Here is a 26,017-nt window from a genome sequence, read left to right on the forward strand (position 1 = left end):
GCTCCTGCACCCAAAAGTCAGACGCACTGCCAAATAGTGTGACTTTGTGTGTGTGTGTGTGTGTGTGTGTGTGTGTGTGTGTGTGTGTGTGTGTGTGTGTGTGTGTGTGTGTGTGTGTGTGTGTGTGTGTGTGTGTGTGTGTGGGCATGGCACTGCGCACAGTAACATTAAATGTTACCCTATGCCTATAATGTCGGTCTAGATAATGTCACATATTTAGATTGTAAGCCATGACCAATTTTGCTGAATCGTTGCAGCTAAATGTTAGCAACTTGAATCATCTGAGTATTTACTTCAAAACACCCCACTCCTCCGCACTAGTAACTCTTCCACAGTACCCATATAAGGAAACCACATATATAATCCAGAATTGTGAATGTGTTATTTTCCTGTATCAGCAACATACAGACACCAGACATGTTTGTATTTTTTTTTATTTTTGCAATTTGCAGATTCTTTATGATTTCTTACTTGAGTTGCAACATTTCATATTTTTTCATATGACAAAACACATATATATTTATTGTTATTTACAATTCACATATCGTTAGTGGCAGAGAAGTCAACAGTTTTGATGTGCAGTCTAAGCAGGTCCAACTTTGGAGACTTCAGTCACTGACTGTGTCGATGACTCTTCATCCTCACCTCCACCCATCCCCATCATCTTCAGCATGCATGAACGGAACTGAAAGGGAAGGAAACAGATTGTTGAATTAGTTAGAATTCACATTGATTCCGCAGAGCTGTAGATCATATCAACAACAAAACAAAAAAAAAGTCTCTGTAAAATCTGGTATCGAGCTACTTATTCATCTCCTTTTATCTTTATCACCATCATGTGTCACTAGGTGTAGAACTTTAAAATTTACTTTGTTGACCCCCAGTGGTTGTATCAAAAAAGGGCATCAGTGGGAATGTTTTCAGCAAGCAAAAACTTGTACTATCTGAGTAAAGTGGCACGGTGGAACGGTGGTAACGCTGTCGCCTCACAGCTAGAAGGTCCTGGGTTTGAATCTTGCTGTGGGCACTGGGGGCGTGTCCTCCACCATGTTTTTGGTGACTGCTGCTTGAAGAAAAGGGGCCTTTCTGTGTGGACCCGTGTTCACCTGGGGTATACTTCCTTAAACACCCCCACTAAAAACATGCAAGAAGATCACCACCTGACCAGTGGTGACAAAAGAGATTGGGTTCCTCGGGCGCCGGTCGGATGGCAGCCCACCGCTCCTGGTCTGCCGTGGCCATGGCCTGCCGTGGTGACCAGGATGGGATAAAGGCGGAGGACAAATTTCACCAAATCTGCATGGCACGTGTGTGATGTAGTTGTTGTGTGACTAATAAAGGGAATTGTCTCTCTGATTCTTCTTCTTCGTATATCTACATGTAGCTATAAATGCATGCATGCATGCATGCAGCTTTAAATCAAAGTGATAGCAACGTGAATAAATTAATGGATGGCATTCACATTTTTGATGTGATTTAAAAATGTTGCAGTAGTGAAGTATTCTCAAGTCAACATAACATAGCATTGACTCGTGATAACATAAAATGCTGTACTACGCTGTTTGTCTGAGACAAGAATGGAAGATAATAAGATAGTAGGCCTACACGTGTGCAGAGACTGCGCATCACATCACATCAGCACATTTTCAGTTCAATGGGTTAAGGCCCCAAAAGGTGAGGATTCCAATATCAGTTTCTCTCAACAGACGTGCCACATATATCTTTGCAACAAAATACGAAGTGCACCCCTTTTCAAATTAGTTGTTCATCAACACATTCAACTGACCTGTTTATTGAAGACAACATAGATGATAGGGTTGTACACTGCTGAACCTTTAGAGAGACAGGAAGGAATGGTCGCCATTCTCAGATCAAATGGTTGCCCACGGTTATTCACAACCCAAAGAGCAAAGGAGGCATAAGGCAGCCAGCACACCAGGAAGCCCAGCACCATGACAACCACCATCCTGGTCACCTCCCTCTCTGCCTTCTGGGTGGAGGCAGACTCAGCTTGGGCCTTCGCTGCCTATTGAGGAAGAGAGGTGAGTTGGGTCAAAGAGTTATTAAGCCAGTGGTATCACTGATGATTGCAGTGACAGCATATGTATTAGCGTGCAGCTCATGTCTTATTTTTCTGTCCAAACCTGACCTGAAAGTAGTAGTGACAAAGTTGTAAGCAAGCCCGACCTGAACTATGTCACACAACTGTTATGAATGCATCCTACATCCTGACTGAACTTAGCCTGGTCCCAGCAGGTCCTGTTGGGTATGGGAATTGTCTGATACATTAATTCAGTTTGTATTTTGACCTTAGAAATCTGAACATCTTTGCTGAGGGTAAGAAATCACAAGGATTGAACTCTGACTCTAGAATCGGTTAAAATCAGTTTTGTTAGTCAAGTTAAACAGATGGTTGATTGGTACTGAAAACTTAACCATTTATAAGACATAAGACAGATCAATGTGTTTGATCAAAACCATTTTCAGTAAACCAAACTCACTCCATTTGGGCTTTGTTGTTTGATTTATTGTGTGTGTGTGGGGGGGGGGTGTCTCACCATTTTCAGGGTAATGAGGAGCTGGGAGTAGCAGAAGACAATGGTGGCAAAGGGAACAGCAAAGCAGAAGCAGAAAAGAAACATCACGTAGGATTCATTGTTGTATTTGTTGTTGGTGGTGTACCAGTCTGGGCCACAGGAGCACTGCAGGCCTTCTGGGATGTACCTGGAGATATAATCACAAGGCATTGAGCAGTGTGTGTCCAAGCTTCCCAGTTTAATTTTGAGATGAGGTTCAGTGTGGTGGCTGCTCTCTGTTGCTTACCTACTCCATCCAAACAGTGGAGGAACTGAGGCAATCAGTGCAAACACCCAGGTGAATGCACAGCAAGCTAGAGCATGGTCAGGCTTGAATGCAAAGTTACCAAGTGGCTTGCAGATGACCAGCCATCTTTCAAAGGCTATCACAGCTAGAGACCACAGGCTTACCATACCTGGAATGATGTAAAATAGGATGAATTTGTTTAACCAAATAACACTCAAATATCTTAATCTTGTATATTGGTGTCTCAACATTTGTCTTACCACCAAGTGTCGCCATAAAGCCTTCAATTTTGCATGCTAGAGGTCCAAAGATGAAATATCTGGATGCAAAGGAGCAGCAGGCGGTGAAGGAGCCCACAACAGACACAAGAAGGTTTGCCACAGCCAGGTTCACCAGGATGAAGTTGAGATGGGACCGCAGCTTCTTGTATTGGATGGTGCAGGCAATGGTGAGGGTGTTAATGCCAGTGCCAACCACAAATGTGAAGAACATGAATGCTGCCATGGAGTAGAAGACTCCCGAGCTCCCCAAGTGGTCCTGTGGAACCAGGAAAGGACTGAGAGTCGTGATGTTGTTGGTGTCCAGAGGGACAGGTATCCAGAAGTCCTCTGGCAGTTCCATTCCGCGATTTGCCCTCATTTAACCCTTCTTATACGACTGTTGATCGCGATCGTTATACCACAAGTCTTTTCTTTACTCACTTAGTTTTATCATATATATCATATAATAAAAATCAAGAAACAAGCAGACGTGAAAGCTGTGAAGTCTGTATCCCTGACAGCTTTTATGAAAGCCTCTGTAGAAGACTGACGTTTATAAAGCACTCCTTGATGCTGCTCATCCCAATTAAAAGCTTAATTTATCCTAGAATTGACTGATTGATTGGTTGATGAGTTCATTTGTGTAAGTCATTTAGTGGTTTCCACCTTTGACTTTGTTGCCAAAGACTTTGACACAACAGCTTCCAAGGTCCAAGGTCTTGAGGGTAATGCCTTGAGACCAGTCACATATTGGAAAACTATAATATGAAGTGTTACTGACATTGGTGAATACACACATTTTCATGTCCTTATATCTGGGAAGCATGTGTGGATGTTAACCTGATTGCTGCTTAAGAGAACAGCAGATCTTTGTAAGAGGTTGCTGTTCATGGTAAGTAAGATAATGACATGAATGCTGAAGGTTACACACATTCTGTTGTTAAGAACCTTGCCATTTTGGGCCTACAATAAGAATTTTGAGATTAAGATCTTTGTAGAAAAATACAGGTTTCTGAATCAAAGAACACAAACTAGCATGTAAAAATGTGTACACGGTGCACCTGTGTAGAAAAACATGAGCACTTGTTCTTAACATCAAAACTGGTCTAACAGGTTAATCCCTCTTTCTTAAGAAAGAGAGCAGCAGGTCTTGCCTCCTAATCTGGTTTCCAATTACATTAAATCTGGTAATCTCATGTGCTGTGGCCCTTTGTAATCCACTCTACTGGTTTAACTCAATCTTTGTGTTACCTTTTTGGTATTTTGCCTCCTTCTCTGAGATTAAAGGGTGCATAAGACACTGAGAACACAGTGTATTTGCAGAAAGTGCTCACTTAACAATAACTCCGTCATTCCAGAAAGTATGTCAAAGGAGGAAGGTGATAGACAATGGAGAGGCCAGGGGATGAATTTGAATTCAACAAATAAAAATGTTTCCATTGAGTTGCATCCTGACATTTAAGTCAATATAATCATATAAGACAGCCATAATGTGGTAGGGCTGAACAAATTGATCGGAGCATTTTTCAAATTGTCATTTTTTCTATTTGCTCTGCAAAAATGTGTTAATAATTCCCTGTTGGAATAACACTCCATATCTGTGCAATCCAGTGCATAAAACATCATCATGTGCACATATTTAGAATACAGAAGTTGTCAGTCACCTGTGCAGCAATATTTTGCAAAAACAAAAAATAACATAACCTGACATCACCTTGTATTTTTTTGAATTTCTCAGGTAATCATGACTTACTTTCGCAACAGAGCTTGTGTGACAGTCTCCTAATGAATATGTGCCTTACAACACAACACCCATGTAAGGAAACTGTCACACTCCAAACGAGTGAATGTGTTGTTTTCCAGTATCAACAACGTACACAAACCATATACATTTGTTTGCTTGTTTGTTTGTTTTTTTTTTTATTTTTCACTTTGCGGATTATTTATTATTTCCTTATTATTTGAGTTGCACCATTGCATATAGATTTTCATATGACAAAACACGCATACATATATTGTTATTTACAATTCACATATCATTAGTGGCAGAGAAGTCAATGGTCTTGATGTGCAGTCTAAGCAGGTCCAACTTTGGAGACTTCAGTCACTGACTGTGTGGACGACTCTTCATCATCACCTCCGCCCATCCCCAGCATCTTCAGCATGCATGAACGGAACTGAAATACATCAAGGGAAAAACAGATTTAAAAAAATACTTTTTGCTAAAAAGCTTAATTGTTGGCCATTTATCACCAAATGTTCACTGTTTTATTTAGGTTGTTAGCTTCCTACTTCTAATCAGGCATATTAAGCTGTCATTTACGCAGTGCCTGCTATCACTGTAATGAAAGGACATCCAACAGACCTGCTTATTGAGGAGCACATAGATAACTGGGTTGTAGACTGCAGAGGACTTAGAAAAGATGGACGGTATAGACGCAAATCTCAGATCAAATGGTTGCCCGCGGTTATTCACAACCCAAAGAGCAAAAGAGGTGTAAGGCAACCAGCACACCAGGAAGCCCAGCACCATGACGACCACCATCCTGGTCACCTCCCTCTCTGCCTTCTGGGTGGAGGCAGACTCAGCTTGGGCCTTCGCTGCCTATTGAGGAAGAGAGACAATTTGAGTCTCATGACATCTGGGCCCTGCGTGTTCAGTAGTCCACACACACAACAGTTTGATAGAATATGCTGCCTCGTGTTCAGCATATACTGCCAACCATCATTGTCTGGCTTGTACAAATAAAAAGTCACATTCAGTTTTCGTCTTGTAACTCTGTCTCACCATTTTCAGTGTAATGAGGAGCTGGGAGTAGCAGAAGACAATGGTGGCAAAGGGAACAGCAAAGCAGAAGCAGAAAAGAAACATCACGTAGGATTCATTGTTGTATTTGTTGTTGGTGGTGTACCAGTCTGGGCCACAGGAGCACTGCAGGCCTTCTGGGATGTACCTGGAGATATAATCACAAGGCATTGAGCAGTGTGTGTCCAAGCTTCCCAGTTTAATTTTGAGATGAGGTTCAGTGTGGTGACTGCTCTCTGTTGCTTACCTACTCCATCCAACCAGTGGAGGAACTGAGGCAATCAGTGCAAACACCCAGGTGAATGCACAGCAAGCTAGAGCATGGTCAGGCTTGAATGCAAAGTTACCAAGTGGCTTACAGATGACCAGCCATCTTTCAAAGGCTATCACAGCTAGAGACCACAGGCTTACCATACCTGGAATGATGTAAAATAGAATGAATTTGTTTAACCAAATAACACTCAAATATCTTAATCTTGTATATTGGTGTCTCAACATTTGTCTTACCACCAAGTGTTGCCATAAAGCCTTCAATCTTGCATGCTAGAGGTCCAAAGATGAAATATCTGGATGCAAAGGAGCAGCAGGCGGTGAAGGAGCCCACAAGCGACACAAGAAGGTTTGCCACAGCCAGGTTCACCAGGATGAAGTTGAGATGGGACCGCAGCTTCTTGTATTGGATGGTGCAGGCAATTGTAAGCACATTGATGGAAGAGCCCACAGTAAATATAAAAAACATGTAAATGGCCATTGCATAGTAGGTGCCTGAACTTGCTAGATGGTCCTGGGGGATCAGGAAGGGGCTGAGAGATGTGATGTTGTCTGTATCCAGAGGGATAGGGATCCAAAAATCCTCCGGAAGTTCCATATTACGGCCGTGCTTCATTTTGCCTGAATATTGATGAAAAAAAATCAAAATTTGCTTTTAATGTGATGGTCAGCTCAGTGTCTCCTGTGGGTGCTCCTGTATGGCGGTCCATCATAGGACAAGGGGGGAATTTATAGGACTGATTTGCTGAACAATTAGTTAATTGAATGATTAGATAATTAATTGTTTGATTAGATAATTGTCTAATTTACTGAAAGCAATGCAACGTCTTCAAACACACCACACAAGGAGGAATAAAATGCAGGCAATGGCAATGACAAAGACAATACAAGATTCCAGGAGTATCCTGGAATCTTGTATCGTATCCTGCTCTTATGTTGTCACTATTTTGTTAGGTCACAAATAATGATACACGGCACAAAAATGTTAGATGTACTGACATAAGTATACATATGAGTTGAGTTTAGTTTCTCAGTGCCCATTTCAATTGGATTCAGTCTGGAAGGAAAGACATTATTCTGGATTCAGATAATCCAGTCATCAGAGCTATTAAGACTGCTAATGACATTCAATCTGTCCTTGGGTAACCTGCTTCCTGTTAGCATTAGGATGGATGATCTCTACCTTCATTATCGTATCAGGATCAAGAAAGGATTACCCTCTGTTGAGCGTGGATCTCAATACAAAGCAGGGCATCTCCATTTTTACACATCCGATTTAGAAATTCTTGTCTTTGAGACAGACAGGTAGTGACAAGGGTATCAAATGAAGCGAGGAATGTTCTGTGAGCATCTGTTTCGCATTATGTGAGTGACCATAAGGTGTTCTACAGTTTTTGCTGGACTCAAACATACAGTGGTGAACAAACTCTTTTATCGTGAACAGCAATTATTGTTTTTCGAGTGCTACCTGAGGGTCAGTGTCTGTCAAATATAGAAATCTGTGGGTATGCAGGGAATTTACACAATTTGCCCCCTTTATTTTGAAAGACCTTTGTAAGGGTTGGCAGGGGAAGTTGCAGAGGAGATGCACAAATGTTTTGCTGTCATAGATAGATAGATAGCAATAAACTTGAAAAGAAGACCTGTAAATAAACAATGAATGTATCAAAAATAGATTTAAGTGTGCATATTCTTATTCTTATTCATGATCTTTACCATCAGTACTATAAGTATTATTGTAGAATGTTGTGTGGGCCCATGTTCCAGCCAGCGAGCAGGATTAAGGGGTCAAGATGAAACAGCATGGTTGGGATAGCACTAGACTGAAACTCCAAAGCTCCCTGATGTCCTATGGTAGATAGATGCAGCAAAATAAACCCCTCAGGCCATCTCATAAAGCAAAATACTTTTTTTTTTTTTCAATTTGTTTTTAAAACACTTTCAAATGTAATTTATGAAATTATATAACAATGTTAAGACAATATTATCAGCTCCTATTGGACCTAACAGGAAATGTTGAGTGTTTCTACAGTAAGTTTCATCGCTGATACTCACAACTCACAAAAAAAAGTCAACCATCAATATAACAAATATTTGTGCATCATTTGTTTACATCTTTTAGCAGGTCAGTGGGGCTTTGCATCTCAAACAGCTTGAGGACACAAGCAATTACGATAATTGGCATTTAGGATAGGAGACTCTAAAACAGTCAGCTTACAAGAGCATTAGGACAGGATTTTGTTCTTTCATCATAAACACTCTGTCATTTAGTTTATGAGGTATGTGCAACCGTGATTCTTCTTCCATAGTCACAATGCAAGGAGCACGATAAACAGCAAGCAATAAACAGCCTCCACAATGACACCAGTCACCACTGGAAAGGTAAGTGGTGTATCCTTTCACTGCAAATATACTGGGGGGAAAACAAACTCTGTTAATCAAGAAGAACAATGTATTTATTATTATTATAATCTATACTTTTTTGAGACAAGTGCTCCATACAGATCTGCATCCACAAGTGGACCAGTGGACTTCATGTTCAAGTAGTGTGTTCACAAGACTCTGGACATGATGACTTCTAACTGTACAATATTGATCTCACATTCCTTTAATCATTTGATGATTCAGCATCAAACTATATGTTCTTAAATCCAAACAATCGGATAGATGTGATAGAACTACAGCACAAGGAAATGCTCTTTTAAAAAGGCTGACACACTGATCTGCTGGGATACTTATGGTGGGTGAAAACCTACATACACCTCCTCAAAAAACCTCCACCTCCTGCTGCCATAATCCTCGAACCATGTCACTTGTGAGGCTTTACATCACAATCTCTTTAGGCTTTCAAAGTTCAGTCCTCCAGCCGTTAAGACTCTTACCATACGAAAACCATTACAGGCGGTTCAGATCTGTATAGAAGGTCAAGGTGTTTGTCTGAGCTCCACTGATCTGTTTAAGATGGATGAGATTGCTGAAAATGAAAACAAATGATTGTATTTTTCTATCAATATTCTTTGAAGTTCACAGAGCTCCACTATTTCTTTCAGTACAGATTCAACTGCAGTCATGTTTCCTGGAATTTTTCATCCATTTATCCAATCATTCAGAGATGTGCCTAATGAGCCAAAATGAATGCCTTTCTTGCAGAAGGGGAAGCAAACTGACAAATTTCCACCTACTTAATTTTGCTTTAGCATTTCTTGAACTCACCTTGAATTAAAACGACTTTGAGCAAACTATGTCACAAAACAAAACCTTTGCCAAATGACACCAATCACCAAAGAGGAAGAAGATTCTCAGCCAGTTTGAAGCAAGACCTAATGTCACACCCAGTGACCCAGTAATGAGTATTTTAATAATGACTCAGTCAGAGGATCTATGGGGACACAGTTTAGGGACTATTGTTATTCACACATTAACATTTTGATCTTTGAATTAATTAGAATACGTTTTGGGTTTTTTTTCAGTCTATTAATCAATATACAAAAGGTCCGCCATTTGAAATGCTTTTAATTACTGTTTGTTGAAAGGTAGATCAAGTATTCATCAGATTATATGGTTTTAGCACATTGCCTGTTAATGGTACTGCAGAGCTATGAGGGTGCAGCCTGATCCTGTGGTCCTCGTTAAGAAGGAATGAGGTTCTGACCTCACCCTGACACTTGGCACAGGAGAAAATAGAAACAGCACTGTATGTTAGCAAAGAGGGATATATAAAACTGCATGTTATGTTGCACATAAAGATTAAACCTCCCCATTACCTAGTTTACATCCTGTGAGCATAACATAACAGGTGCAAAAAGCAAATGAGTGATTGATTTCTTCTGTGGTTGCATGAAATGTGGACTAGAAGGTGCCAGGAGTGACTGCACTCTTTACATAATAAACTGATGAAATGTAATTGGTGTCTGGTCTTAATTTCCTCTGTGACCTTTTCATCAGTCATCATTTTCAGTCGCTATATAATGAACTGCAACTTGCATTGCCATTGCACTCTCATTGCTTCGTAACCAAAATTAAGCAAACACATTTAAAGCACATGATTTCACGTGACCGGTGACTAGACCTTTTCTAAGGGTTGTGTGGATGTCTACAGTCTGTGCTTGATTGACATGATCCCCCCAACTCTCCTATTGGCCTTATTGCACCAATTAGAACGGGACAAAGTACAGAGTAATTTTATATGGAGTCCGGTTAGCTCATGTATTTCCCAGCACAGCTCAGCCCATCTTCAACCTGAGGAGAGGTTGAATTAGACAGAATAAGTGACGACTCCTGTGTGGATGTGTAGGGACTTTAACTTCTAATTATAATTCTTTACATTAAAAAAAATATGTAAGAGATGAGAACCAAAACACCTTTCATTTAAACTCTTGTATTTGCACATAACTTCGGTCCACATTCAAAACCGAGCAGAGCAACGCAAGTCTGTCATCTAATGGACATATAGTGTACTGCAAAAGTGACAACCTTTGAATGAGACACTGTGCTGCACATTCACTTTATAAAAAGCCTCATATATCTCTTCCTTTTTCTCTTCAGCTACTCTAAAACTGACAATTCTTTGGAGCACAAGGGAACTTCTCAGGCATTCAGTGTAGTAACTGTATGCACAGGCTAAATGTAACAATATTTCAGAAAGTTACTGGATGATTAAACGGGCATCAACGCTGAACAACATCAATACAATGAAATAAATACAGGACTTTAAAATCAAAGCCCATGACATGCATGGAACAATTCTAAACTTCACATATACAGCGACAGAGGGAAATTCAAGCACAACTATATATATATATATATATATGTGTGTGTGTGTGTGTGTGTGTGTGTGTGTGTGTGTGTGTGTGTGTGTGTGTGTGTGTGTGTGTGTGTGTGTATATATAATTGTTTGACTCCTCTGGATGTAATATCACTGAGTATCTGAGTGCATGCAGCATGGATGCTGATCCTGCTAATGTGTCAAATACTATAAGATAGGACTTTATTGATCCCACACTGGGGAAATTTAGTCATTACAGCCAGCAAGTTACAAACAGCAAGTATAGTGGCATAAAGAGGTCAAAATAAAAGTATAGAAGTATACAAGATACAGAATAGAAAAAATTAAATACAATACAATAATGTTCCTCATTTCTCTGTAACTAAATTAGAGTGTGCCTTTGGTAATATTATCCAAGAGGCCAGTTTTAAAATAAATGGGGATTATCTTGACTGCCATTTCATTTTGGGGGAAAACTGAATACACCTGTTCAACCAGACCTTGGACCACACGTGGATTTATGTCCACAAACCAAATTAGATAAACAAGTTTAATAATCCTCTAAAACTGTGATATGTGAGAACATTGTCTTGCATTTCCAGTATGAGCCCAGTTGTGAGATGTGGCTGAAGATGCAGTGTTCAGAAAAGACAGAGACGCTGGAGTTACTGATGTATTAGTAACGCAGCACTTGTGTCAGTGGAGGGCGCAGTGATGGTAGATGTGGGCGTGTCAACTTTAATATGTGTGAGCGCTAAATCTGTAAATTAGTGCTTCTACACTATAATAGTGCGTGCATTGACGTGTCTAAGTAGGTGTATGGCGGAATAAAATCAGCACCACGTACAATGTTAAAATAAAAGTTGCTCCGGCACGGATGTCGCCATCTTTAGTAAGGGACAATAAGCCTAGTGCCATAACACAACTTGTTGTAATTTGTTGAAACTCCCTATATGTTTATTTTATATAGATTTCACGTGTTCTTTGAAGCACCTCACTATGTAGACCATCCCTCGCCTATTCAGAAGAGTAAATAACAAATAGTGTATATCCGTTTTTGTCTGAAATGGTCAGCGAGTGGGTTTCCGTCGCCATGTTTACTTTGGGTGACGCCAACTCTCTTCCATTTTCCTCCGCCTCTGGTTGTCAAGAAGATGGCAGCTTCCAGGCAGGCATGAGAGGAAATACTTCTTCACAAATCGAATGAATTTGGATTATTGCCGCAAGATCAGACCACATACCATTGTTTTTGCAATTACTGCATCGAAATAAGTAAGTATAAATCTGAAATATTTGCGCCTTTTTTGGGTTGTTATGTTTTGTTGTGGCATACCGTCCGGCCATTTTTCTTGTGGGAGCTATAGAACTAGGCCGATTGTCGAAAAGATGGCTGCTTCCAGAGACGGCATGAAACATAATAACACTCTGTTTATGCAGTTTAATTCCGTTTAGCTGCGTTCTAAGACTGGTGTTGCAACTACGTTTGTATCAGGTAAAATATGCATATCAAAATAAGGCGAAATTACGTTGCATTTAATTCTAAAATTTGACGACGCTTTGACAGATGCCTGCCTTTTAGCTAACGCTGTTAGCTTGTGCAAATTAGGTTGAGCCACTAGCCGCTAGTGCTAACGGAGTATAGCTAACGTTAACCATTTGAATACTACGAGTACGCTTAGATTTTCAATATACTTCAGCAAATCATTCGAAGGGGCTTAAGACATGTGGTTTCCACGCTGCTGCAACTGTTAAAGAAAACTTTAAGTTTTTTCTAATGGTAATAATTGTGTTAAAAGGATTGCAGAGAATGCTAAGCTTGCTAGCTACAATATGGCGACTCCCAGAGAGGCATGAAAATAGCCGACTCTTGATAAGGGGTTTTTACTGTGGGTTAATGCTGTGTTAAAACTATGTACCAATCCGCTTTGTTGCTCCGCTACAAGGTTATTCAGTTTGATTTTTATTGTAGTTTATTTCATTGCTGGTGTAGTTGGCTAGCCATCATGTATTTTTCTTTCTCATTCGCTTCCGCCATTTTTCAGACTGGCAGTGGCGTTAGCGGGGGTTTGTTTGGTTGCAAGATGGCTGCTTCCATGGATTGAATTCAATGGTTAGAAACAACTACCGTTAAGCTAGCTAAGACACAACGTATATGTTGGAAAGATTTCATTAGTACAACAGATTCTTAACCAGTACTTGTTCGAAAGCCATTAACGTTAAGCTTACTCTGATATGTCTTCTGGTTTGCATGTATTCATTAGCAAAAGCTAACGTTAACTGCTAACTATTAGGCTTTTCAGCGTCTGTGGTCACACAAACTGTTTTAGAAGTTAGCTACAGTGCACGGTCAGATGATGCGGCTGAGTTTGCGGTCGTCAACGTGAAATATCACGATTAGTTCAGTAATTAAGACAAATACTCTTTTATTATTCCCTCTGGCAGAAGTCATGTCTGCCCCTGGCTCCGCGGTGTCTGGGACCACGGCGTCGGTTCTGCAGCCGCGATGGAAGCGGGTACTCGGATGGTCCGGTCCTGTTCCCCGGCCCAGACATGGACACCGAGCTGTGGCCATAAAGGAGCTTATGGTTGTCTTTGGCGGTGGAAACGAAGGAATTGTGGATGAACTACATGTATACAACACTGGTAAGAGTAACTTTGAATGTACAACTTTATCGATTGTTTATTTTATTTTTATTTTTTGCCGAAAGCATACAGTAAAAAAATGGCAACTATATAAAAACAAACGATACATTTTCAGTTTTCGCCTAAAATGAGTTTGTTTGTTTTTTTTATTATTCCCGAGGATCGATTCGTGGTGTGCAGAATTAAGTAGTGTATAGGCCTCAGCAGGCCCAGCAGATCAGTGTCTGATCAAATGCGGCTCCCTCTGCTGGAGATCGCGGTTAATACACGTTAAAAAAGGCGGGCTAAAATAAAATGGATGATGCTGGTTGGTTTAAGCATATCCCCTGCCCCAATTTCCTGCACATAAACCAGTGAGGACAGACAAATTCAGACAAATGTAGTTTATGTCTTCCCATCCTTGAATGCAGATTTTGGTTTATGTTCCAGTGTTAACAAGATAGTTGGTTAGAGGATATATTAGTCAGGAATTTCCAGCCTTGGTTAGGTCATAACATTAACTTCTTTCATAATTGAAATAACTTGATGTGGGTAAACCTCAACTGATAACTTCACTGCCATTTTTGTGTTTAAATTTCTAGCAACAAACCAGTGGTTTATCCCAGCAGTCCGTGGTGACATTCCCCCTGGTTGTGCTGCATATGGGTTTGTCTGTGATGGCACAAGATTGCTGGTGTTTGGTGGAATGGTGGAGTATGGAAAGTACAGCAACGATCTCTATGAGCTACAGGTAATCTGTCTACAGGAAGATATTGAAGTGTTTGCAAATTACACGTTTAAGTCACAAAAAGAAATATTATTTTGGAATATAACAGTGAAGTATGTCAGAAATAAGCACTCTTTTCATTAGTTTTCAATAGTATTTGTGCAGAACATTCAGGTTGTGCAGCATGCAGTCTTAGTCATTGATCGTAACTGTTCAGTTTGGCTGCTTTCACCTGTAGAGTGCCCCTGTGTCTGCTGCCTGTCAATTTCAGTGTATGTGTTCATAAAAACGTTGACCAAAAGTTTAATTTTACATCACATTCCAAGTCCTTCGTTGAGCACAGTGCAACTCTAAAAAGAAGCCTAACTGCATATACATGTACTCAGATTCACTCAGAACATGATCCCGCTTCACCTTTTTCGAAAAGAGCTCTCTCCCACCCCGATACATCATTCCCACTGCACCTTATTCGGTCGTTTACAAACATATCATTACACATTGTTGTGAGTAGGAATTTAAAAAAAGTTGCCTGAGGACAACAGTATGCAGTGCAGGGTTACATATAGTTCACCTCAAACCTGAATTTTCCAGATTCGCTAGTATTATTTGAAATAACTTTCTCTCTTCTCTTCTCTTCTCTTCTCTTCTCTTCTCTTCTCTTCTCTTCTCTTCTCTTCTCGTGAAGATGAACATGTATACGACACAAAAACATTTTACATGTAGGTTGTCTTGTAGATATTGGAAAATCAAAGTCAAGCCGTTATAATTTTCATTTTATGTTATAGCTGTTTACAGAAGCACAATAACAGGCAGATAAAACAAATTAAGTTCATCTTTGCAATTTGTAAATTTCACTACTGTGCTTGTTGATATTAATGGCTACATGCAGGCAGACATGTTGCACAGTTGTGACAGTGCCATTGAGTCTGTTGATTCTGACTGCACTTCAGAGAATTAAATTAAGTGTTCAATGCAGCGCAAAGGTTTCAGTCCGTCCTCAGAGTTGCTTTACAAAACTCCTTATTCAGAAATCAGATGGTTCACTAAATTCCAGCAGCTCGCTAAATGGTTACTTTCTCAGCTGCGGCAAGAACTCCAGTGAAGACACATTTTTAGGGAAAGTCTAAAGTGGTGATAAAGTTAGTAACTTAGCTTGATGCTAATTAGCATGAGTTATTCTACTTCTCAATTATGTTTGGTTTAACACAATTTAAGTCACAAGTATAAAAGCATGTCTTTATTCTCCTGCTCGTAAAAGCTTCACTTGTTCTACAGTGAAGGAAATTAAAATCACTAACATGCTCTATTTCTGGTTATAAGTACATTCCAACACAGGTGAATTTTCAGTCTGAGAAATTAGTGGTAAAGAAAATTAAATCCTTACAATCAACATGTCAGAATATGCAATCAGGTAGACTTGTGACTTGTTTGTTACAGCATAGTTATGACCTGAAAAATTTCTATGTGTTGTTTTGACCACGGTTTCTGTTACAGGCCAGCAGATGGGAATGGAAAAAGTTGAAAGCAAAAAACCCAAAGAATGGTCCCCCCCCATGTCCTCGTCTTGGCCACAGTTTTTCCTTGGTTGGCAACAAATGTTACCTGTTTGGTGGATTAGCCAATGACAGTGAGGACCCAAAAAACAACATTCCCAGGTACAGATGTTTCTTCCAACAGGAGGGTCCTTCACGACAGTTGGAGATTCTGTTTCAACCAGCGACATGAGTGAGACTCATGATGTCTGTGTTTTTCATTCTCAGATACCTGAATGATCTGTACACACTTGAGCTTCGTGCGGGTTCCAGCGTGGTTGGATGGGATATTCCAATCACATATGGAGTCCTGCCTCCTCCCCGCGAGAGCCACACTGCTGTGGTATACACAGAAAAGACGAGCAGGAAGTCTCGCCTGATCATCTATGGAGGGATGAGCGGTTGTCGTCTTGGAGATCTGTGGACACTTGATATTGGTAGGTTTCTAGGAGTGTGAATGGGAAAAATGGCAGCACAACAATTATAATTTGTCCTGGTAATGCCACTCAGAGACAGGGCTGCTATTTCCACCCAGTCGGATCAAAGGAGATCAAACATCGTCACTTTAAGAATCCCACACTTTCAGAGAGAGAGTGTGTGTGTGTGTGTGTGTGTGTGTGTGTGTGTGTGTGTGTGTGTGTGTGTGTGTGTGTGTGTGTGTGAGAGAGTGTGAATTTGCCTTATGCTGCAATGTATCATGTTGCATGTCAGAAAACATTGTATAACATCCTACTGCTGGTCATTGTCTCTAGATACCCTGACATGGAACAAACCATCAGTAAGCGGGACAGCACCGCTCCCCAGAAGTCTTCACTCTGCTACCACCATCACAAACAAGTAAGAGGATTGCTGCTCCTAATTAATAACTTCATAATTCAACTCATGTTTGAATTCCCATAAGAACACGCTGCGTTCAGTAGCCGTATCTCACTGTGTTTTTGTTTTCTCAATGTGCAGGATGTATGTTTTTGGAGGATGGGTTCCTTTGGTAATGGACGATGTCAAAGTGGCCACACACGAGAAGGAGTGGAAGTGCACAAACACTCTTGCCTGCCTAAATCTTGGTTTGTGTAATTCTGTGTCATATAGTGGTAGCTATCACTTTGAAAAGGTTTCAATAAAATGGGCTTCATGATCATTTTTGTACCACATTTCTTTCTGTAGACACCATGTGTTGGGAGACAGTGTTGATGGATACTCTTGAGGACAACATCCCCAGGGCCCGTGCCGGCCACTGTGCTGTGGCCATCAATTCCAGACTTTATGTTTGGAGTGGCCGTGATGGTTATCGTAAAGCTTGGAACAACCAAGTCTGTTGTAAAGACCTCTGGTACCTAGAGACAGGTAGGCTTTCTGTAACATGATTGGTCTTGTAATTTAGACTGATTTAAGTAGCTGAGGTTGTCATAATTGTCTTTTTTAATTTCTTGTCTTCCTCCTGTCCAGAGCGACCTCATGCCCCTGCCAGGGTGCAGTTAGTCCGTGCCAACACAAACTCCCTGGAAGTGAGCTGGGGTGCCGTCTCAACTGCTGACACCTACTTATTGCAGCTGCAGAAATATGACATCCCTGCAACTCCAGCTGCAGCCTCACCAGCCATGAGTGCAACCCCCTCGCAGCCTGTGAACTCTCCAAAGAGCCCTGCACCGGCTGCTGCAGCACCCTCTGCTCAAAGCCTACCACAGACAGGTAATTACGCCAGTGCCCCATGATTCCCCTTTTCCAACTCGTTCATGTCCATTGTTGTCAACACACCAGCAAGCTCCACAACCACATAGGTCTAATCATTGGTTCCATTATTTTACAGCTGTTTTGAAGGTTGCAGCTCAACAGTCGGCCACAGGCACTTCTGTTGTCACAGTCCGCCCCAGCCAGCCTGGGAAGTCCCCTGTCACTGTGACATCCCTTCCTCCAGGTGTCCGAATGGTTGTGCCTGCCCAGACTACCCAAGGATCGGTATGAGCGATATTGCACTGCGTTTTATCATGTTTAAGATTTGAAGTATTCATCATTGTCAGATGAGCAAATGTGTTCTACAGTTGTTTACTTTTGTTTTCAGCCAATTGGCAGTAGCCCTCAGATGAGTGGCATGGCAGCTTTAGCTGCAGCAGCTGCAGCAACACAGAAGATCCCGCCCTCCTCTGCAGGCACAGTCCTCAATGTTCCTGCTGGTGCCACCATTCTCAAAACAGTAGCCGTTTCTCCTGGCACAACCACAGTGAAAGTGGCTTCTCCAGTCATGGTAGATACCCTACTAAACATGCTAATTTCTAACATTGTGTGCATTTCTGCCTGTCACAGGTCAATTAAAATAATGTTGTGGTTGTAGGTCAGTAACCCGGCCACCCGGATGCTGAAAACTGCTGCAGCCCAGGTGGGCACAGCAACTGCATCCTCTCCCACCACCACCAGACCCATCATCACTGTGCACAAGTCTGGTGCTGTCACAGTGGCCCAACAGGCCCAGGTGGTAACCACTGTGGTGGGAGGAGTCACCAAGACCATTACCCTTGTTAAGAGCCCCCTCACCATGGGCAGCAGTGGCACTCTGGTAAGAAAACAGCACTCTGTGGAAATTCTGTGACACAATGTAAAACTGACACCGAGCACCCTTAGGTGCTTTTACATGCATGCTGTAAATCATGGGTTCTGTAGATATAGTTTTGTCACACTTGGTGTGTGTGTGTGTTTTGTTGGTTTTTGTGTCTTGTCACAAGATGATGACAACAACAAGCACTGAGCTTGAACCAGTGGGGGAGGGAGTAAAAGTTGGCCTACAGTGACTGTTGGAGAACTCTACTAAGAAAACAGGGAGCATGTTCTTAGTGATCTGCATGACTGTCGGTCAGTTAGGGCTAGAATGATTCATGGATCCACCAGTTTGGTGGTCCATCTCCCCTGTGCTGTCCGATGTTTTCTGGTGACTCGTGAACTTGAGTCTCTCTCCTATGTCGGCAGATCTCCAACCTTGGCAAGATGATGTCTGTGGTACAAACCAAGCCAGTGCAGACATCAGCTGTCACAGGCCAGGCTTCCACTAACCCTCTCACACAGATCATACAGGTCAGCTATCTGCATGAGTGCAGGAAAAAAACAGGAGATAGCTTAAAACTCCTGAGACAGGCACCAAATGTCTTTCTCCCAACATAACATGCGCCTCTGTCCCCAGACAAAGGGTCCCCTCCCAGCCGGCACCATCCTGAAACTGGTGACATCTGCAGATGGCAAGCCCACAACCATCATCACGACCTCCCAGGCAGGGGGCACAGGAAACAAGCCCACTATCCTCAACATCAGCGGCGTCTCTCCGACCACCACTAAGCAGGGCACCACCATTATTAAGACCATCCCCATGTCGGCCATCATGACCCAGCCTGGAGCCACAGGTCTAAACTCTCTCAAGTGTACTGTGTCACAACTACATATCAGCACTCACATTTATGACTCAGATTAATATGTCCATACTATTGGTGAAGTTTCTGGAGAAACCTTAAGCAAATGAACATCTAGATCAAAATGATTTTCTACATTTGTTACTTGGTTGAATTTCTAAATGAGTGATGATGGTATGCCATAACAGAAGTACTGATATATTCTCATTTTTGATTGTAGTTGATATTGTTTCCTGCAATGTCTTAAACATATTGGTAGTTAGTGTGAATAAACCAAATTTTGCAGGTTAAAGATAATCAAGGTCTGATTTAAGGGTAGTGTGTCTTGATTAACACGCTTTTGTCTTTGCAGGTGTGACAAGCAGTGCAGGCATGAAAACGCCTATCACAATCCTTACCACAAAGGTGATGACAACTGGAACCCCTGGTAAAATCATCACTGCAGTGCCCAAACTTGCCACTGCAGCTGGCCAACAGGGACTGACACAGGTAAAACTGACTTGTGCAGATATCATCTTTGATGTGCTGCCTGTGTACGTATGTTGCAACTTAAGAGACTAATTCTGAATTGTTTGTTTGTAGGTGGTTTTGAAAGGTGCTCCTGGGCAGCCTGGGACTATTTTGCGCACCGTGCCCATGAGCACAGTGGGTGGCGTTCGACTTGTTACACCAGTGACAGTGTCTGCTGTGAAGCCCACTGTGACGACTCTGGTTGTCAAAGGGACTACTGGTAGGAGTAACTATGTTTGTTCAGTATTCATTATTGGATGACGTTCATGTTATCAAAGTTTTTCTTTTTTTTACATTATACGATGTATTCTGGAACTTTTTTATTTTTTAATGCCGCTTATCTTCCTTCCAGGTGTCACCACTCTTGGGACAGTCACTGGTACAGTGTCCACTAGCCTGGCAGGAGGCACGGTGGACAGTTCCAATGCCTCCCTGGTTACCCCCATCACCACACTGGGAACCATCGCTACCCTGTCCAGCCAGGTCATCAGTCCATCTGCCATAACTGTGTCAACTGCTCAGACCAGCCTAACTTCTGCCTCCACACTGCCCTCCTCTACAATCACAGTGCAGGTAAGATCCTGCTGTTCGTAAAACAACAGGATTCGTGAGGGAGAGAGAATAAAATGATTTATTTTTGAGTATGAAAAGCATGTTGAATGACTTTACTCTCTTCTGGCCAGAACCAGCCCACCCAGGTGACACTAATCACAACTCCAAGTGGTGTAGAAGCTCAGCCAGTGCAGGATCTACCAGTGTCCATCCTGGCTTCCCCAACCTCTGAGCAGCCCAGCTCCACTGAGGCTGGAGCAGCTGGAGAGGGCTCTGGGACCGTCACCCTGGTCTGCTCAAACCCGCCCTGTGAAACCCACGAGACAGGAACCACCAACACAGCAACCACCTCTTCTGCCACCATTGGAGCAGGACAAGTCTGTTCTAACCCACCCTGTGAGACCCATGAGACCGGAACCACCAACACAGCAACCACCTCCTCTGCCACAATTGGATCAGGACAGGTGTGCTCTAACCCACCCTGTGAGACCCATGAAACGGGCACCACCAACACAGCCACGACTGCATCTTCAAACATGTCTGCACTGCGTGTGTGCTCCAACCCACCATGTGAGACCCATGAAACAGGGACAACTAACACAGCTACTACAGCATCGTCTAGCATGGGAGGAGTCCAGCAGCTGTGCTCCAACCCGCCCTGTGAGACCCACGAAACGGGCACCACCAACACAGCCACCCAGGCATCGTCTAACATGAATGCAGGCCAGACAGGCACCACGCAGAGGGTGTGCTCCAACCCACCCTGCGAAACACACGAGACAGGGACCACCAACACCCCGTCCACAGCCACCTCCAGCATGGGAGGTGATCAGACCAGCACAGCTACAGGCCTGGTCCAGAGGGTTTGCTCCAACCCACCCTGTGAAACACACGAGACTGGGACCACCAACACAGCCACCACTGCCACCTGCAGCATGGAGACAGGTGAAGGCTCAGGTATGCCCACATATACTGTAACTGTTGGCTCACGATGGTACATCATTCCTGATTCCTGTAGTAATTTCAGTGTCTGTCATCTTTTAGTTTGTTTTTGCCCTCAGTAGTTCATTTACCGCTTTGAAATCAAACTTAAATTCTGTTTTTGTATCTATCATCAGCAACCCAACAGACGGAGGAAGGAGCAGAAGATACCAGCAGCACAGAAGTAGCCTCCACCACTGCAGCAACTGGCACAGTTACCACCACCCAGGGCAGGGCCATCACTACTGTCACCCAGTCTACACCGGCACCTGGACCCTCTGTACCTGTAAGAAATGCACTAATTTATGGGAAGAATTAGCAAATGATCTAACCACCACTGCTGAGGAGCTGTAATAATAAACTGTTCAGCAGATGTCTGTCTTAAGGCTGCATGTCATGTGCATTGAACAGACTAAGTAAAAGCATGTTGTTGACACAATCACAAACAAAGTAGATTGACTTGGGGATCTTTGTACTGAACAGTCTCACAGCGATAGCTGAGGTTATGTTGCCACCTGGTGGAGTGCCCAGTACACTACAAGCAGTCAAACTGACCTATATATACTACTATACCAGCTGCTGTAACAAAACAAAAAATGATGGGTATTGGCTGATATGGTTCCCAGACAATCCACAATCTGTTTTGCTGGCACAAAACAAAAAATGTGAGTGGGGCATCCCTACTTGTGACTAATCCATATGTTTTATTTTGTTTTCTCCAGTCAATTTCATCTATCACAGAGGGTGTGAGCACTGCCGCCAGCTCCACAGAGGAACCCATGCAAACTGATGAGACGGCATCAGCAGAAGCTGCACCTGCTGAGGAGGGCGGCACTGCAATGGAGACTCAAGCAGAAGTAAATACAGTAAAATGTCACCCAAAGCCACTGTTGGCATGACGTTTTTAAAAGTTCACTCAATCAAACAGCATCTGTATGACCTGTAATTTTCTTTCAGGGAGAAGCAGCAACAGCAACAGCCTTGAACCTACCCTCGGAGCTTATGTCTGAGGGCCAGGGAGCCACACTCATGGTGACGGGGCTGTCGGACGAGGAGCTAGCTGTAACTGCAGCAGCAGAGGCTGCCGCTCAGGCAGCAGCCACTGAAGAAGCTCAAGCCCTCGCTATCCAGGCTGTCCTCCAGGCAGCTCAGCAAGCCGTAATGAGTGAGTTCAACCATAGTCTCGCATATTCCAGTTTCTCTCCTGACTTTGCTTTGATTGTGAACAGTAAGTTCAAGGTCTGGCTGTCATAGCTACTGCAGTCTCCAGAGTGATTTTACACAATGCTTGTAGTCAGTCTGAATTCCTACATATTTTTGGATTACAGATGAGGGTGATTCCACTGGAGAGACCCAGCAACCCACCAACATCCCCATCATGCTGACCCAGCAGGAGCTTGCTGCATTGGTCCAACAGCAGCAACAGCTGCAGGAAGCTCAGGCTGCTGCACAGCAGGCCACCGTAGACACAAGCCTACCCACTGAAGGCCTCGCCCCTGCCGACAGCCTCAACGACCCCTCTGTCGAGAGCAATGGACACAATGAGATGGCTGCCGCAGTCACCAGTGCTGTGGCGTCGCTTCTGCCACGTACCACTGCTGAGAGTAAGACTTCCTGTTCTCATTGATTGTTAGTTTGGATGTCTTCATGTACAGTAGGGTAACCTTTTTGTATTGTTCATTTCACTCAGCACTTGCTCCGTCAAGCACATTTGCACCCTCTGTATCGGTGGCAAGTCCAGCCAAGCTGCAAGCAGCAGCCGCTCTAGCAGAGGTCGCCAATGGCATCGAGGGAGAGGTGAGTCATTGTAGTGTAACTGAACATGTGACTGCTCGAGTTAGGTCAAAGAGAGAAGAAATGTGACTGTATATTGTTTGTTTGTCTTACAGAAGCAAGGCCCTCAGCCAACTCCAGTGAAGCCTGTTGTAAAGAAAGAGAATCAGTGGTTTGATGTTGGAATTGTTAAAGTGACAAATATGGTTGTCACCCACTTCTATGTGCCAGCGGATGAATCTCAAGGAGATGTGAGTGTCTCAGCAGGCTTTCTCATGTTTACATGACTGTATGGTTGTTGTGGTCAGTGCATCTCTAATCTGTTTTTTTTGCATGGTAGGATGACTCCGGTATCATGCCAGACTACAGCCAGATGAAGAAAATGGAGCTGCAGCCTGGAACAGCTTACAAGTTCCGTGTTGCTGGAATCAATGCCTGCGGCCGTGGAGCTTTCTCAGAGATCTCTGCTTTCAAGACTTGCCTACCAGGCTTCCCAGGGGCACCTTGCGCCATCAAAATCAGCAAGGTAAACACAACCAGCAAAGCCCTTTGCTTCCTGTTCTTCTCATTTAGTTGTGGATTTGACATATAGGTGTAGGTGTGGAAAACATGATGATAACAGCAGCTGTTCTCATGAGCCATGCTTTCAGGCACTGAGCAGTATTTGTTGACTGTGCCTCTGTAGAGCCCAGATGGTGCCCACCTGACCTGGGAGCCACCCTCAGTGACGTCAGGCAAGATTATCGAGTACTCCGTGTACCTGGCCATTCAGAGCAACCAGACAGCTGAAGCCAAGGCCTCCACCCCGGCACAGCTTGCCTTCATGCGCGTGTACTGTGGACCCAACCCCTCTTGCTTGGTGCAGTCATCCAGCCTCTCCAACGCCCACATCGACTACACCACCAAACCAGCCATCATCTTCCGCATTGCCGCCCGCAATGAGAAGGGCTACGGTCCTGCCACCCAAGTTCGATGGCTCCAAGGTTAGAACATAGATTCAAAAACTACTGCTCAAATGTCAGTAAGTGAGCCATGCATTCACGCATGAAGAGATTTATCGTAACCATTTGTCTGCTTTGTAGAATCTGGCAAAGATGCTGCCTCTGCGAAACCGGCCCCCAAAAGACCAGGCACCTCTCCTGATACGTAAGTACAGTGTTCATGTTTCAGACTGCACACAGGAATAGAAATTAACATGACACTGATGAATAAAATGCTTTACTTATGTTGGTCTTATGTGTACTCTTGCAGTAAGGCTACTGGTCCAAAGAAAGCAAGGACGGACCAGTGAGTTTGCCCAGAGACCCCTCCCAGTCTTTTTTTTTTTTTTCCCATTTTTCCACTCGCTGTCCTTTATCAGGAAGACTGACCTTCACCCCTCCTCCACCTCCTCATCCTCATCCTAATCTCATCCTCCACCCTCAAGTCTCAGATCAAGACAGCAACGGAGGCAGAACAGCCGTATGAAGCCGAGATGAAAGTCAATCTGAGAGATGTTTTCTGTAGATAAAAACCCTCTTTCCTCCCCGTTCTGTTGGTCGTACTATTTTTAGAGCAACACAAACTTAGAAGCACATTATCTTTTTCAGTCACATCCCCTTCCATCGTGTAACATCTATTTTTGGCTTGTTTCAGTAGTTGAGCAGCATAGAGAAGCATTTACATCTTTCACAAACTGGGAGCCAGCCTGAGCGCAATGTTTCTTTCTTTTTCTTTTTTTCCTTTTTATTGTGAATCCCGGGGGGATGTAGAGAGAGACTACATGAAATGATGTACAGTGTTAAAAAAAGGCTGTGGAGGCATTAGTTTAGGTGAGAGGAAAAATCGGTATGGAAACAAATAAAGCACTTGTCCTCAACGAAAGAGGACATCATTTTTTTCCTTTCTTTTTTGCTCAAAACAAATTTGCTTCATCGAGAACCAAGTCTATAGTCATCATACTGGACTCCAGTCTCCTGGTAATGTCATCACTGTGCGCTTTTTACCCCAAGATGAGGACTGGTGCCCAACACTTCAAAGTGGACAAGAAAAGAGTGACCAAGGAAGAGATTTGTAGAGAATGAACGACAGACTTTACTAGGACTGAGACTTGCAGCACACACACAAAAAAAAAATCTTCCCAAAAAATTAGCAAGCAATGATGCTGAAGATCTTTTGTGTAGTTTATTTTTGTATTTTTTAAGCTTTTTTTCTCCTGTGTGTATGTGTATGTTGTGTGCATTTTTAAAAACATCACTTTTTTTAACTGTTGTTCATCCCCATAGTTTGTGTTGGTGGGAAGTTGGGTGACTGTGTTGAGGTTGCCACTATATTTTTAAAAGTCTTCATTCAGTCGGTTGTATGTTCTTGATGTTAACGGATGGAAATGAACGAGAGACTTTTGTATTTGTTCCTAGTAGAACTGCAGAGGTTATAGGACTGAAGGGAACTTTGAAGTGGACCCAGGGAGAGCAGAGTTTTTACTTTGTTTACTACTCAATGCTTGTGTTGCTTTGTTTGCCAAACATGGAATTTCATGGGGTATGAGGAAAAATAACATCTGGTCTTTTCATACCTTCCCCCTAATATCCCGATCAGTTGTCCTACACGTTTTATGCTCATGAATGTGGTGTCTCACCTCTTCTTTAATTTTTAGAATGGCAAATTATATTAGTAGACATATTTTCCCTATCCTATTGATGTATGTGAATCCATTTAATAAATTTTAATTTTTTCCTTCCATGGCTCTGTATTTCAGACTACAGATGGTGTGCAAGCTAACTGTGACGTGTAAACCCGTATGTCTTTGAATGGGGATGTCTTGGGAAGAAAGGTTACATAGCCGGAGTGTACTCACATGTAAATTAGTTCGTTCATAGAGCAAGAATTAAAAAAAAAAAAAAAAACATTAAAAAAAAACAAAACATCTTGGCCTTTTATATAATTACCTGTAACAAACAGTTTTTACATGTTGGTCATCTTGATTGCCTTTTGTGTCTTTACTTATAAAAGAAACAATATATAT

General features: G+C 42.6%; 3 protein-coding genes across 6 annotated transcripts in view; 1 reads left to right on the forward strand and 2 right to left on the reverse strand.

Moving 5' to 3' along the window:
• Positions 1-416: 416 nt before the first annotated feature.
• On the reverse strand, positions 417-6,852 carry LOC139328944 (blue-sensitive opsin-like). 2 transcript variants are annotated; one of them, XM_070959031.1, is made up of 6 exons: positions 6,397-6,852; positions 6,137-6,305; positions 5,872-6,037; positions 5,449-5,688; positions 5,221-5,260; positions 425-645 (listed from the first exon to the last, which is right to left on the reverse strand). In XM_070959031.1, exons 1-6 carry the CDS (start codon positions 6,773-6,775, stop codon positions 584-586), a joined length of 1,056 nt encoding a protein of 351 aa, XP_070815132.1. In that variant the 5' UTR covers positions 6,776-6,852; the 3' UTR covers positions 425-583. The 2 variants fall into 2 exon arrangements, with proteins under 2 accessions (XP_070815131.1, XP_070815132.1); XM_070959030.1 differs by lacking the exons at positions 5,221-5,260; positions 5,449-5,688; positions 5,872-6,037; positions 6,137-6,305; positions 6,397-6,852 and adding exons at positions 1,787-2,026; positions 2,559-2,724; positions 2,824-2,992; positions 3,084-3,613 and having other exon boundaries at positions 417-685.
• A 4,210-nt stretch (positions 6,853-11,062) lies between these two features.
• Positions 11,063-26,017, reverse strand: part of cyld2 (cylindromatosis (turban tumor syndrome) 2) — a 105,438-nt gene continuing 90,483 nt past the window's right edge. The window contains exon 15 of the transcript XR_011602052.1: positions 11,063-11,077. The gene's annotated coding sequence lies outside the window, so the exon portion shown is untranslated. The remainder of the gene's footprint in view (positions 11,078-26,017) is intronic.
• hcfc1a (host cell factor C1a) lies at positions 12,054-25,732 on the forward strand. 3 transcript variants are annotated; one of them, XM_070958419.1, is made up of 28 exons: positions 12,054-12,196; positions 13,367-13,567; positions 14,149-14,297; positions 15,768-15,928; positions 16,034-16,242; positions 16,558-16,642; positions 16,763-16,869; positions 16,970-17,149; positions 17,252-17,494; positions 17,613-17,761; positions 17,865-18,047; positions 18,135-18,356; positions 18,764-18,868; positions 18,975-19,209; positions 19,550-19,686; positions 19,780-19,927; positions 20,060-20,280; positions 20,391-21,216; positions 21,378-21,526; positions 21,963-22,097; positions 22,198-22,405; positions 22,569-22,844; positions 22,931-23,037; positions 23,130-23,264; positions 23,354-23,539; positions 23,699-23,996; positions 24,096-24,159; positions 24,265-25,732. In XM_070958419.1, the coding sequence occupies exons 2-28, from the start codon at positions 13,372-13,374 to the stop codon at positions 24,302-24,304; spliced, it is 5,154 nt and encodes a 1,717-aa protein (XP_070814520.1). In that variant the 5' UTR covers positions 12,054-12,196; positions 13,367-13,371; the 3' UTR covers positions 24,305-25,732. The 3 variants fall into 3 exon arrangements, with proteins under 3 accessions (XP_070814520.1, XP_070814521.1, XP_070814522.1); XM_070958420.1 differs by having other exon boundaries at positions 18,975-19,191; XM_070958421.1 differs by lacking the exon at positions 12,054-12,196 and adding an exon at positions 12,989-13,034 and having other exon boundaries at positions 18,975-19,191.

The sequence above is a fragment of the Chaetodon trifascialis genome, chromosome 3 (assembly GCF_039877785.1).
Source record: "Chaetodon trifascialis isolate fChaTrf1 chromosome 3, fChaTrf1.hap1, whole genome shotgun sequence".
Taxonomy (NCBI): Eukaryota; Metazoa; Chordata; class Actinopteri; order Chaetodontiformes; family Chaetodontidae; genus Chaetodon; species Chaetodon trifascialis.

Excerpts from the sequence above, each read along its gene's own strand:
- LOC139328944 (XM_070959030.1), bottom strand. The coding sequence starts at position 3,462 with ATGAGGGCAAATCGCGGAATGGAACTGCCAGAGGACTTCTGGATACCT. Across the intron at positions 2,027-2,558 it reads TCCTCATTACCCTGAAAATG|GCAGCGAAGGCCCAAGCTGA; the intron begins GTGAGACACCCC and ends CTTCCTCAATAG. Across the intron at positions 686-1,786 it reads ATGTTGTCTTCAATAAACAG|TTCCGTTCATGCATGCTGAA; the intron begins GTCAGTTGAATG and ends CTTCCCTTTCAG.
- hcfc1a (XM_070958419.1), top strand. The coding sequence starts at position 13,372 with ATGTCTGCCCCTGGCTCCGCGGTGTCTGGGACCACGGCGTCGGTTCTG. Across the intron at positions 13,568-14,148 it reads ACTACATGTATACAACACTG|CAACAAACCAGTGGTTTATC; the intron begins GTAAGAGTAACT and ends TTAAATTTCTAG. Across the intron at positions 22,098-22,197 it reads CAATGGAGACTCAAGCAGAA|GGAGAAGCAGCAACAGCAAC; the intron begins GTAAATACAGTA and ends ATTTTCTTTCAG.